The 14,135-nt window shown below is 35.3% G+C and overlaps 1 protein-coding gene across 6 annotated transcripts in view; it reads left to right on the top strand.

The window, feature by feature from the left end:
* The window catches only part of Vps8 (VPS8 subunit of CORVET complex), a 201,850-nt gene that overhangs the window by 64,469 nt on the left and 123,246 nt on the right, over positions 1-14,135 (top strand). For all 6 annotated transcript variants that reach the window (XM_010624234.3, XM_010624232.3, XM_010624233.3 and 3 more), the window contains one exon: positions 11,119-11,165. In XM_010624234.3, coding sequence (XP_010622536.1) covers positions 11,119-11,165 — 47 coding nt within the window. The remainder of the gene's footprint in view (positions 1-11,118; positions 11,166-14,135) is intronic.

The following is a 14,135-nucleotide window of genomic DNA, read 5'->3' as shown; positions in this document are numbered from 1 at the left end:
TACTTTCAAATCTGAGCTTCATTGACCCCCAGATCCATTTCTTGGAAAAATACTGTACACTGAAATTACTCATTCAGTGTCAGTCTTTCACAGCTACACTTCGGTAAGTCTGGAGATCTGCATAATAAGTTCAGGGGTCTTGTTGGATTTTTTTCACTGCTGCATTCTCACCATCTAGCTTATTGCCTTTCATATTTGTTGAAGGATTTTTGTTTTTTGTTTTTTTTTGGCACTGCAGATCAAATGCAGGTCCTTGCACATGAGAGGCAGGTGCAGTGCCACTGAGCTAAATCCCCAGCCCTTGTTGAAGGAATTTTTTCCCATTAAGTTTATTGGTACCTTTTAGGTATACAGTACAGTTACATTCATTATTGGTGTCTTTACATGATAGCTTGGTTATTTATTTTTCCCCATTCCCCTGCCCTCCCTTTACCCCCTCCACCCTTCCCTATTTACAAAGATATTGTTTCCATTTTTTCTTTTCTCATATTTTTCCTTTCCCTTCTTATCTTTCCCATACTCATTCCATTTCCCCTACTCTGTTAGCCCTTTTCTTTCTATTTCACATTATCAACTATGCAATTGGAGCCTTATTTACACTTTAGTTTTTCACACCAGAGGAACTATTAAATATTTACATGTGTGTCCTATTTATTTCACTTAAGAGTGTGGCCTCAATATGCATTCATTTAGCTATAAATAACTCTAGCTTCTCATTCTTTATGGCTGAGTATACTCCATTTTATAGAAAAAACACATCTTTATCCAGTCTCTGGTTGATGGGCAATTGGGCTGTTTCCAAGTTTTAGCTATTACAAACTGTGCCACTATAAACCTGGGTCAGCATATATCACAGTGATGTATGATTCTTTTGGAAAGATAGCAGAAGAATAGCTGGGTCAAATGGGATTTCTTATCCTACCTGTTTTAGGTATCTCCATATTAATTTCCACAGTGGTTGCACCAGTCTGCACTCCCACCAACAGTGAGGAAGGGTTCCTTTTTCCCCATAACCCTGCCAGCATTTGTTATTGGTTGATTTCTTGATAGCCATTCTTTCTCGGGTGAGGGTGGAATCTCAGTGTTGTTTTCATTTGCATCTCTCAAATGACCAGTGATGTTGAATGTTTTTTCATATATTTATTTGCTGCTTTGACTTCTTTGAGAGATGCCTGTTCATTTCAGATGCCCATTTCTGAAGCAGGGCTTTATACTTGGGGAGGGTCTGATTTTTTTAGTTCTTTATATATTTTAGATAGTAGACCTTTGTCTGCAAAATAGCTAGTAAATTTTTTTTTTCCCACATTGTAGAATATCTCTTAACTCTGTTGGTGATTTCTCTTGCAGTGCAGAAGCTTTTTAATATAAGGTGAGATCCCAGTTGTTTATTCTTTGTGCTAGTTCCTGTGCTACGGAGGATTTGTTCATAAAATCTTTTCCTATGCCAATGTCTTCGAGAATTCTACCTAACTTATCTTCCAACAAGTTTAGTATTTCTGTTTTAATAATTAGATCTTTAATTCACTTCGATTTTTGTTTAGTGCATGGTGAAAGATAGGGGTCTAGTTTTAATCTTTGGTAGGTTGAAATCCAGTTTTTCCAACACCATTTATTGAAGAGGCTATCTTTCCTCCAGTGAGGATTGTTGGCTCCTTTGTCAAAGATGAGGTAGCTGAGTATGTCAGGAATTGTTTCTGCATCTTCTAATCTATTCCACTGAGCCTCAGGTCTATTTCTTTGCCAGTACTATGCTGTTTTTATCACTGTGGCTTTGTAGTATAGTTTAAAGTTGGGGATTGTGTTACCCCATGCCATGTTTCTGTTGCCTAGAATTGCTTTTGCTGTTCTAGGTCTCTTCTGGTTCCAAATGAATTTTTGGATTGTTTTTCTCTAGTTCTGTGAATACACTGTTGAGATTTCAACCGGGATTGCATTGAATCTGTATAGCAATTTTGGAAGTATGGCCATTTTCTCTATGTTGGTTCTTCCTACCCAGGAGCAAGGGATGGCTTTCTATTTTCTTATATTTTCTTTGATCTCTTTTTTCAGAGTACTGTGGTTTTCATTGTAGAGGTCTCTTGTTTCCTTTGTTAGATTGATTCCTAGATATTTTTTTTATTCTATTGTGAAAGGAATTGTTTCCCTAATTTCTTTCTCAGTGAGTCTGCTATTTGTATATAAAAAACCTATTGACTTTTCACTGTTGACCTTGTATCCAGCTACTCTACTGAATATGTCAATTAAACCTAGAATTCTTTTGGCAGCATTTTTTGGGTCTTCTGTGTACAGTATCATACTGTCAGCAAATAATGTCATTTTAACTTCTTCCTTTCCTATCTTTATTCCTTTTATTTCTTTCTCTAGTCTAATCATTGTGGCTAATGTTTCCAAAACTGTATTGAATAGGAGAGGTGATAGTGAACATCCTTGTCTTATTCCTGATTTTAGTGTGAAGGTTCTCAGTTTTGACCATTTAGTATGATGTTGCCTGTTGGTTTTTTATAGATAGCCTTCATCAGGTTGAGATAAAGACCATCTATTCCAATTTTCTCTAGGGTTTTTTTTTTTATCATGAATGAGTTTTGGATTTTGTTGAATGCTTTTTCTGCATCTATTGAGATGATCATATGGTTTTTGTCCTTGACTCTGTTGTTATTGTTTATTTCATTTATTGATTTACGTATGTTGAACCATCTTTGTATCCCTGGGATGAATCCAACTTAGGCAGGGTGTATGATCTTCTTAATGACCTTCTGTATTCTGTTTACCAGTATCTTATTGAGGATTTTTGCATCTATGTTCATTAGGGAGATTGGCCTGTAGTTCTCTTTTTTGGTTGGGTCTTTTCCTGGTTTTGGAATCAAAGTAACACTTGCTTCCAGGAATGACCTTGGAAGTATTGCTTCCCTTTCAATTTTATTGAAGAGTTTAGAGTAATGGCAACAGGTCTTCTCTAACTGTCTTGTAGAATTCAGCAGTGAATCCCATCAGGACCTGGGCTTTTCTTTGTTGGTAAAGCTTTAATTACATTTTCAGTTTCACTGATTGTAATTGGGGTGTTCAGAATTTTTATATCTTCTTTGTTTAACTTTGGTAATTCATACAAATCCATTCTGTGTTGTCCATTTGATTGGACAGGTTTTTGAAGTAGGTATTGATGATCCTCTGGATTTCTGCCAGATCTGTTGTGACTTCACCTTTTTCATTCCTAACTGCATGAATCTGAGCCTTTTCTTTTGATAAGGTTGGCTAAGGGTTTATCAATTGTATTTCTTTGGAAAAACCAATTCTTTGATTCGTTGATTTTTTTTTTTTGTATTTTTCTCTTAGTCTCCATTGCATTGATTTTTTCCTTGATCTTTATAATTTCCTTCCTTGTGTGAGCTTTGAGTTTATTTTGCTCTTCTTTTTCTAGGAGCTTAAGATTTAGCATTAGGTTGTTTATTTGAGCTTGTTCTGTTTTCCTAGTATGGGCATTTACTGCTGTGAATTTCCCTCGTAGAACTGCTTTCATTTTGTCCCATAGATTCCTGTATGTTGTATTGACATTATTATTTATTTGTAAAATCTGTCTAATTTCTTCTTTAATTTCCTTTGTGACACATTGGTTGTTCAGGAGAGTTTCAATTTCCATGTGTTTGTGTAGTTCTTGTGGTTTCTTATTCTACTGATCTCCAGTTTAATTGCACTGTGGTCTGATAATGTACAGAGGATAACTTCAATTCCTTTGCATTTACTTAAACATGTTCTATGAGCTAGCATGTAGTCTATTTTGGAGAATGAGCCTTGTGCAGCTGAAAAGAATGTATATTCTGATTTTGTAGGGTGGAACACTGTGGACATCTGTTAATTCCATTTGTTTAAAAATTTTGTTCAGTTCTATTATTTCATCATTGATTTTTTTGTCTAGATGATCTGTCTTTGTGACCATGGGGTATTGAGGTCATCCACTAAAATTATACTCATGCTTATTTCATTTTTCATGTCCATTAATATTTGTTTTGTATAGTTGGGGGCATTAATATTTGGTGCATATATATTTATGATTGTCATCTCTTCCTCTTGGATTGTTCCTTTTTCAAGGATGCAGTGGCCTTCTTTGTTTCTCTTGTTTAGTTTCGTTTTGAAATCTACTTTGTCTGCAAATAAGATAGCTACCCCTGCTTTTTTTCAGGCTCCTGTTGCATGGAGAACTGTTTTCCATCCTTGTACTTTCAGTCTATGAATTTCTCTGTGGACTCAGTGGATTTCTTGTATATGGCATATTGTTGGATTTTGCTTCTTAATCTATTCTGCCAGTCTATTTCACTTGATTGGTGAATTGTGGTCATCAACATTGATGCTTATAACTGATATGTATTGACTTATCCTTGTCATGTTATTTTCCTGTTGTTGGCTTTTATCTTTTTATCTTTCACCCTCTCCCTTTATCTTCTTTCCTGGCCTGGTGGATTTGCTCTGTGGGCCTTTTGGAGTTGTAACCTTTGTTGTCTTTTTCCAGGATATCATTTAGAATTGTTTGGAGTGCTGCTTTGATATTCATGAAATTTCTCAGGTGCTCTTTATTGTGAAAGTATCTTATTTCCCCATCAATTATGAAAGATAGTTTTGCAGGGTACATAAGTCTAGGTTAGAGGTTGTTTTCTTTTAGAGCTTGAAATACCTCACTCCAGGCTCTCCTTGACTTAAGGGTTTGTGTTGAAAAGTCTACTGTGATTCTAATGGGCTTTCCTCAGCATGTGATTTATTTCTTTTCTCTAACTGCTTGTTGGATTTTGTTCTTCTGTTGGTTTTCTGGGATCTTCATTATTATATGTGTAGGTGTAAAGTTTTTTTTGTTGTTGTTGTTATGGCTAGTTGGAGTCCTGTAAGTCTCACTTATCTGTATGTCAAGTTCTTTTGCTCTGTTTGGGAAGTTTTCTGTCATTAATTCTATGAATAGTTTTTTCATGTCATTTGTACTTTCTCCTGCTTTTTCATAGACTCAGTCTTATATTATTCTTTGTGTATCTAGGAGCTGTTGGATTGATCTCTCATGGTCCCTTACTATTTTTAAGAGATCTCTCTTTTCATGGTCACTGACTGTCTTCTATATCTGATATTCTGTCTTCAGATGAACTTAGTCTGTCACAGTGTATACTTTCAATAGACTTTTTAATCTCCTAGATATCTGTTTGAATCTGTTTCGTGAATTCTATTTCTTTCCTATGCTGGGCATTCATGGTTTCCATCATGGTCCTGAGATCATCTGTTTGTTTTTGTTTTTGTTTTTTTAATCTGTTTTCTTTTCTAGAGTCTCTAATCATGTCTTTCATTCTGCTCACAATCTCTGTAGTTTTCTGGGAAATTATTTCTGTTTTGAATTTTTCTAGAGCCTCATTTATCTGTTTTGTTACTTCCTGTGCTATTAGTTCAGGGTGTCCAGGTGATTGATTATTATATTTTTCCACTTTGTTTCCCCCCAGAATTTGCCTTTGGTGAGCTGGTATTCTGATTTTGTGCCATGCTTAGTTAGGTGTCCTCTCATTTCTATTTTTATTGTTGGTACTGTTTTTGGTTTAATTTCTGGGTGGATACTTCAATATTGCTTATTGTAAGTATGTTTGTTGTTGGTATTTAGAACCTTTATGAATTGATTGCTTCTTGGAGGTGTTTTCCAGATATAGCTGGTCTTTAGGTTTTGAGTCTCTAATGACTCTTAGACAGTCTTGTTTTCAGTATACCAGAAAAGACAACTGATTAGATCAATCACAGCACCTTAGCCCAAGTGATACAATCAGCAACAACAATAGCATCAATCACAGTTCAGAGAATGACAATTTGTGGTAGTTAACAATCTATCACCTTTAAACATGAGAGTTCAGTCAGAATCAAGGACCAACCCAAAATATATTTATAGGGAATAAACTCTTCAATATAGCAACTTTACCCTTCAGGATGGGGACTTAGAAGGAGTTGGGGAGGGAGGGATAGATAGGTAAAATAGGGAAAGGTTAGAAGTGAGGCCAGAGGACACAGGAAAATCACGCAAACTCTAGGAAGGTGTTGAATATGATAGGAGAAAATAATACACAAGAACAGAACAACTTAACAGCAATAGGGAGGCTAGAAACTGTATTCACTTTCCTTTAAAACTAATGACAATTGAGAGAAGGAAAAAGAGAGAAGAAAAGAATAAGAAAGAAATTCTAATTAGGACAGGAATAGGAACAAAAACAGAAAAATGAACAAGGTGGGAGAGATAGTGCAAGAGAGTGAGAAGGAAAAGAAAAAAGGAGAAAGAAGAGAATAAAAAGGAAAAACCTTTGAAAAGAGAAAAAAATTTTAAATTTAAAAATATTATTAAAATAAGAGAAAAATTACTTTGAAAATAAAAAATAAAAATAAAGTGCCTCCTTCAGGGTGTCTCTGCTGTCACAGTAGACAGCGTGGGCAGGACTCTGTTAGTCTCAGCAAGCTAGTAGCTGTCCCCTGAGATTCAGACTGATTTCTGATGGCAAGACCCAAGTTGAGTTCTCTGGCCTCCTGCTATATTGAACTCTACAGGGTTCTACTGCAGGTTCCACCTGCCCTTCCACTGAAAATAGTCCAGGTCCCAATGGGAGGTGGTGATCCCTCCGACTTACCAACTATGGTGGTCTAGTGTGCCTTTATTGCAGAGATTCTCTTCACTTTTCCATTGGGCTTCAGTTTTCATGTAGGAGCCTCAGAGAATTCTTCTTGTTGTGCAAAATAATGAGTTTTGGAAGATAATAAAATATATTCAAAAGCAAAAATATACATGAATTAATTTCAGGATAACTATGGTAAACATGTGAATGATTGAACTGATTGACTTGAATTACAGTGTTCTCATATTGAGAAGCTGTTCACTTGATGGTGGAAGCAGTATTTTGGGTTATTATGCTATATGCATATATATTGATTTATGAAATAGTGTAGAGGTATCAATAAATATGAGGCATTTTAATAAGGTGAGTGAAACTAAAAGGATTTAAAAAGTAATATACTCTTAGACAATCTTAAAGAGGCCATATGTTAATTTATATCAAGCTTGCCATCAGGCTTCATTTAACACTTGCCTGAGAATTGGCCATTATAATAGCAGCTGTGGGCATGAAAGGTCATGTGGAGAGTGACTAAAAAGACAAAAACAGAGTGAAGTGTTAGACATATTCCTTGTCTAGCTCTTATTTCCACCGAGATGATTTGAGGAGAGAACAGTGTTGATGTCTACCAAGTCTCAATTCAGAGGAGTCAAGTTCAGGTCATTCTCTAGATTCTGGAGTCTAGAAGGCTATTTTATCATCGTAACTGGAAGGGGTGTGGGGAGAGACAGAGATGCCTGCTTGCCTCTGACATCTCATGAAATCTGTAAGAATCAAGTTTTTATTATCTGAATTACTTTTGAATATAAATTGAGAGAATTAATGCTGTTGCTGTGAAAAGCAAAGGAATTTGTTATCTCATTTCTTTTCAAATCATCCCTATGAAATAGGGAAAGCCAGAGGTTATATCTTCGTGTGGCAGATGTTAAGATAGTCACAGTGCAATAAAATGATCTGTTCACTCAGTGACAGGCTTAAATTTAGGCTTTCTGTGAGCTCAGTTTTTTATTTGCATATTCACATTGCCTTGTTTATTAAGTCCTAAATAGACACAAATGTCCAACAAGAGAGGCTGGTTATTGGCCAACTAATGATTGTGCATTAAAGTAGAGATTAAAGAAATATCCTCCCCCCATCAAGTTTGGAGATCAAAAATTCAGCCATTTCTTGCTGTCATTTCCCCAGTCATTTCTTGGTTGCTCAAGCACTTTTTTTCAATAAAGTTTCATGAGAACACTATTCTTTGAGTTACTGTGTCTTCAAATTGTTGGTCTCTAGCTTCTGTATTGAAAAATATTTTGGCTTTCATTAAGGATCTTGGAAATATTGCTCCATTATCTTCTGGCATTGATGTCACTGTGGGGAAATCAGAGGCTAGCCCTACGGTTTTTTTTTTCCTCTCATAAATGACAAATTTTTTTCCTGCCTATGTCTTTATGGAATCTAGCAAATTTATTGTGTTGGGTCTCAGTATAAATGTTTTGTCATTTTCTCCTTTTTATTTCTTTATGTGTTATATGTTAAACGTGTTGTTTCCCTGTTTTAATTTTTTTAAGGGACTCCAGCGTTTTTCCTCCTGCTTCCTGCTCCTTTTCCTTTCTTCTCCCTTTCCTCTTTACCCCTTTCTTTCTCTGTCCTCCTCCACCCCACTGCTTCACTTGACACTAAATACTCTGAAGATCAGGCTCCACCCATCACTGTACTTACTACTGGGTCAAAAAGATAAAACACCTTTTTACGTAAGATTCCCTGGTATCCTGATTGCTGAATCCAATAAATATTTTTCAGATTTCATTCATTCTCAGCACTTTTTTAAACATAATGATCATTTCTTTCTTTTAAAAGTTCTTTGTATCCTGCAAATAGCTGTGAATGTGTGTTCCTCTCATTTTATAATCTCTGTGGCTCTCCCTGAGTTGAAATTTGTTTCTATCCTCTGGCCATCTCTTAAATATCAGGCTTCTCCAGGATTTAGTCCATTGTTGATTGCTTTTCATTTTTCTTAATTGTCCCTGGACAATTAAGAAATGTATTGTCCCTATACATTTTCTGTGATAACTTATAAATCTGTATGTTTAACCCAGATGTTTCAGAGTACTCCAGGTTGAGCATCCCTGATCCCAAAATCTTAAATGTAATATGTTCCAAAATACAAAACTTTTAAGCGTTGGTATGGTTCCACAAGTGGAAAATTCTATATATGACTTCACACACTGTACTGCAGTCAAAATACAAGTACACTGGAAATACTGTATAAAATTACGTTCAGGCTGTGTGTAAGGTATAGGTGAAATATAAAAGACTTTTGTGTTTAGACTTGGATCCCATCCCTAATGTCGATCAGTCCCTACTTCTTTCTTTGCCTGCAGTGCCAGCCTTCTATCTCAGTCTTCCTTCTTCAGAGCTTTGCACCATATACTCTTCACAGTGAGCTGTCCAGATGTATGAATCCGATGGTCCACTCTCCATTGAACCTCAGTATAAAGCCAGACACTTAATTTCCTATTTTCTAGCTTTAATAATGTTAAATATTGGGCTGGGGATTTAGCTCAGTGGTTCTGGTGCCTGCCTTACAAGTGCAAGGGCCTGAGTTCGATCCCTGATACCAAAAAAAAAAAAAAAAAAAAAGGAAAAAAATAACGTTAAAAATACTTTCCACCATTTAATTATATTATTTGATGTTTTGGGGAGATCTGCTACTACTAATTGTGGTTCCTGATGACATTCATTTATAGTTCATTCTTTCAAATTTTTTATGTTGTGCACATCTTCAATATTTAAATTTTTTGGTAGTACTTATTTTGTCTATATTCAGGACTGTGTCTCTGGGGAGTTTTCTGATTTGCTTCTTCCAAGTGACCCAGGAATAGTCTTTTTCAGGATCATTTTTTAAGTTAATTTCTTGGCTATACTGTTCCCATACTAAGGTGATACTGTTAAGTTTAAATCCTAGATCCACCCAAAGGTAGGGTTTTGAATATCGATTCTTGGAGAATACAGATTTATCCCCGCGGAGTCTGCCCAAGACAGACATCCTTCCCAGTCATTTTCCTATGCCAGAAGATGGCTTTTTTTCTTTCTTTTGATTTCCTTTTTAAAAAGCTACAGCTTTTCAGGGATCCCAGTTTTAGGTAGGTCCTCTGCTTCAGTTTCCTATGTCATCAGGGTTTGAGGATTCAGCTTCTTTCTGGCGTTAAAACCCAAGCTTTTCTGTGACCAGCATACCTATGGGACCGTGTCAGGAACAACTTGGGGACTTACTGCTTTGGCTGTCAGTCCTCCTTTTACTTTTAGACCTTAAATATTGTCCTTACTTTTTTGGGAGCTCAACAGTATATTTTAAAGGTTGTTTAATAGATTTCCCCCAGCATTCCTCAGGAGTCCTCCTTTCCCCTTCCCATTATTGAGCCCAGTGTTCTTATTCAGGCTGAGATTCGATATAGCCCTAACCTTTTTCAAATCTATGATTTTTGGATTCATATTTTGCAGACTAAGATTATAAAGCTAGTCAGGAAGAATATTGATGACAAGGAAGGAGGATGGGTCAGGGGTAGCTCTTCTGATCCTTTGAGGATTGCAGGCCCTTCTTCACATTCCTCTCTCAAATAAGAAGGGACCTTAGTTTTGACCTTTTTGTCTAGCAGGTATTAGCATGCAGTATTGTTTTTTGTTTCCCCCCACACACATTCTTTTTTTCCCCCTCTCACTTTCCTGGGATTATTTTTCTTCCTAGAATGTAGACCTTCTAGGATTTTTTTAAAGGAAACTAATTCCCTATAACCAACAGAAAATGAAAAAAGTACTACTGAAATCTGATGCTTGGTTATTGACGGTTAGCAGTCATAATAAGCTGCCTTTGCCTCTTCAAATTATTTCCTTTGAAAAAGATCAAAATAATGGGTTTCCATTTGCTTTAGATGAGTCCATGCATGATGAATTTAAAGCAATCAAAATATTGTGAAACTGAGAAGTTAAATCAAGCTCAGAGTGGCTGGTTTGAAGATTTATGACAAAATACATGCAACCTTCATCCCCTGAGCCACCAACTATCTACTAGAAGTTTGATGTGTTTTCTTTTTCTTTATAAAGTTTAGGTTAATTACACATTTTTACAGTTTGCTTTAATGTTGTAAACTCTTTATAATTTTATACACATATTTAGGTAGCAGAATTTTACTTAACTATTTTTCCATGTTGTGTATTGAATTTAAGTGAATATCTTCTTTCCCCTTCTCTACTTTCCTCTTCCATCTCCTGCTGCTTGTTATAGAACTGTAGAAAACAGCTTAATGCACTAATTTTGTCTTAAAATATATTTAAGATAAATTTCCAGAAATAGAATTAGTGAATAAAATGTTTTCATATTTTTAAGACTTTTGGTACATAATGCCACATAGTGGTCCAAAATTGTATCATCTCAACCAGCAGCATCTTCAGGAGACCTCTTCTGTTATGGGTGGGCCATGGACAGGGTCATGGAGCTGATGCTTTCTTTATGATTCCTCTACAGGATACGGTGCCTGTCATAGTTGATTACTGCCTTCTCCTGCAGAGAAAGTGAGTATGCATCGCCTGTCAAATTCAGTTATTTTGAATTCAGATAGCATCTTTATGTACAGTTCACTGCCATGAATGCTATAAATTTGACTAGATAGTTTTTCTTAAGTTAGAGAAATTTAATTCTTTAACTGTTTTTAGTCCATTCATCTAATAAATTAACCTTTCTGAAACAGGTATTTATGATTATTTCATCAATGTATTTGAGTGACACACTAATAGAAGCAAAGAACATAGCCAACAAAAGAGCAGTACTACTTAGGAATCTTAAAAGTAAAAAGTATACGATCTGTGTATTATATGTATCTTTCTCTTTTTAAAAAACATATATTCTTTTATGAACTCTCACTAAGTAGAGAACTCTCACTAACTACAGTAGTTCATAACATCTAAAAATGCTAGATTCATTTCGTTTAAAAGACATCAGGGTAAAAAACTTGATTAGACTTTGTGGATTTAAATAGTAACTATATGAATTAAGCAACACATGCTAATTCAGTTTTTCACACTCATACTATTTAGAACACTAAGTCCCCTACATATTCATTTATCTAATCTTGTAGCTACATGTCTAACTATTATAATATTAAGGTAGGTATTATTTTAATTTTTATTAGTGCATATTTTCAGTACATAATATTTGCATTCCTTGTGTGCATTTGCTACCTATGTGTAACACATCTTAATTCCTTTTTTTAATCCCCTCTCCCTTTCTTCCTTTCTCTCTCCCTCCATCTCTTGATCCCCTCCCCATTTGAGAAATATCTGTGTCCTTATTTACTATACATATCTTTTATTTTGCTCTTTATTTATAATTTGGGTTCTAGAGGAGAAGATGATCAAAAACTTACTCCCATAGTTTTCAGGTAGCAGAGGTGAGATGCAACACAGGAGTTTAGCTCCTGACCTCATACCGCTTTCTTACTGATGGAGAACCAATGGGAAGATCTAATGCAGATACTCCTAAAACCCCACGCCATACTCTCTTGACTCATGAATTTATATATATTTCTGTAGCCAGATTCCTGAAAGGTTGGATCAGACTTGAAAGTATCAGTGAAGGTTACAAGGAGGGCAGTTATTTGTTGTGTCAGACCTTTGACTAAATCACAATTAGCTAATGTTTCTACTTACTTGGGCCTGAAATGTATTCCAGCATTTTAAGTATCATGTTATATGTAATTTGTGAAATACATTATGTTTATGGTAGGGATGTTGTTGAGAATGTTATTTTATACAGTATATTGCAGTCTTTATAAGGACCTAAGGGAGAAATTTCTTTTAGGTGATAGGGCCAGAAATACCTTTGCAACTTTGAGCAGCCAGTTGACATTTAGCTGGTGGATGATAAATTAGGTAAGCTAATCATGGCTTCATAGAAGGCAAGGCACCACCATAACCTTTCTTTTCTTAACCTGGTCTTTTCTTTACCCCACTTTTCACATTCACTTTCTTGTTATCTATCCTGTATTTTAAAAAAAATCCTTAATAGCTTATGGATCAGTTTTTTATATATTTTATTTCATTTAATCCTTATAGTTGAGAGAAAATGTTGTCCTCATTTATAGATAAAGAAATGTTCCTTATATTTTTTTCTTTTCCCTTATTAGCTTTCTCCTACCCTTCCCACTTTCCCTACGCTGTTAGCCCCTTTCTTCCTATTTCACATTGTCAATTATATCATTAGGATCTTATGTACTATTATAGTTTATTCACACCAGAGAAACTATTCTGTATTTACACATGTATGACTTATTTATTTCACTTAGGAGTATATCCTCAGTATGTATCCATTTTCCTATGAATGAATCTAATTTCTCATTCTTTATAGCTGAGTAATATTCCTTGTTGTAGAAAACCACATCTTTATCCAGTTTCTAACTGATGGGCAAATGGGCTATTTCCAAGTTTTAGCTATTACAAACTGTGCCGCTATAAACATAGGTGTGCATATATCTCTGTAATATGATTCTTTAAATTCTTTTGGAAAGATACCCTGCAGAGGAATGGCTGGGTCAAATGGAACCTCTAGTCCCAGCTCTTTGAGATATCTCCATATTGATTTCCATAGTGGTTGCACCAGTCTGCACTCCCACCAATAATGGAGAAGGATTCCTTTCTCCCCACAACCCCACCAACCCCACCGAAAAAAAATGAGGAAATGAAAAAATGGAAATGAAGTGTTTGTAAAGGGGGAGGGGAGGAGGGGGTGAAGGGAGGGCAGGGACAAGGGGAAAAAATGAAAACCAGGACCCGTCATGTAAAGGTACAAGATCCCAATAATGAATGTAACTGTACTGTATATCTAATAGGTACCAGTAAACTAAATGAGGAAAATAAATACCAGATAAATCAAGCTAATGGGGAGACTGACTATATGATTAATTGTGCCTATTCTAGATAGTTTTAAATTTTGCTATTACACATAACTGTACAACTATAAACATAAATGTTTGACTTTTTTTTTAAGATTTATTTTCGGAGATGGGAAAATACAAAAGCTAAGAGTAAAAAAAAAAGTTCCTTATAAAATGATGAAATGAAGTACCTGAAAGAGTAAATTTTATTCAGAATAAGAAGACATATTCTACTCTAAATAAAATGGATTACTTCCGCCTAGAGTGGTACCTGGCACTAGTAGCTATTCAGTACTTGATGGCTGAATTAACTAAATAATTCTAGTTTGCAGGGTGACTTGTGATCATTATCTTGAACATTTGAATGCTGTTACAGTAGCGTGAAGTCAAAATGGCCTTAACAGTTGTAAAATGAAGGATAATATGTGGAAAAAGAAAAAATAGGTTCTTTCTTTCAGAAGTATTTTGTTATTCCCAGAAATGTTCATATTATAACCATTTCTTCTATATGATTTGAAAAAGCAAGTATTTTCCAACCTAACTTAATCTACTGACTGGTTGAGAAGACAATAATTTCTACATTAAATCATAGCATATACTACAGAAGACAAAA

This window comes from Fukomys damarensis, unplaced genomic scaffold, assembly GCF_012274545.1.
Source record: "Fukomys damarensis isolate Sample0158 unplaced genomic scaffold, DMR_v1.0_HiC HiC_scaffold_12, whole genome shotgun sequence".
Classification (NCBI taxonomy): Eukaryota; Metazoa; Chordata; class Mammalia; order Rodentia; family Bathyergidae; genus Fukomys; species Fukomys damarensis.
Note: the sequence above shows the minus strand (reverse complement) of the source record. Positions and strands in the feature narration are given on the sequence as shown.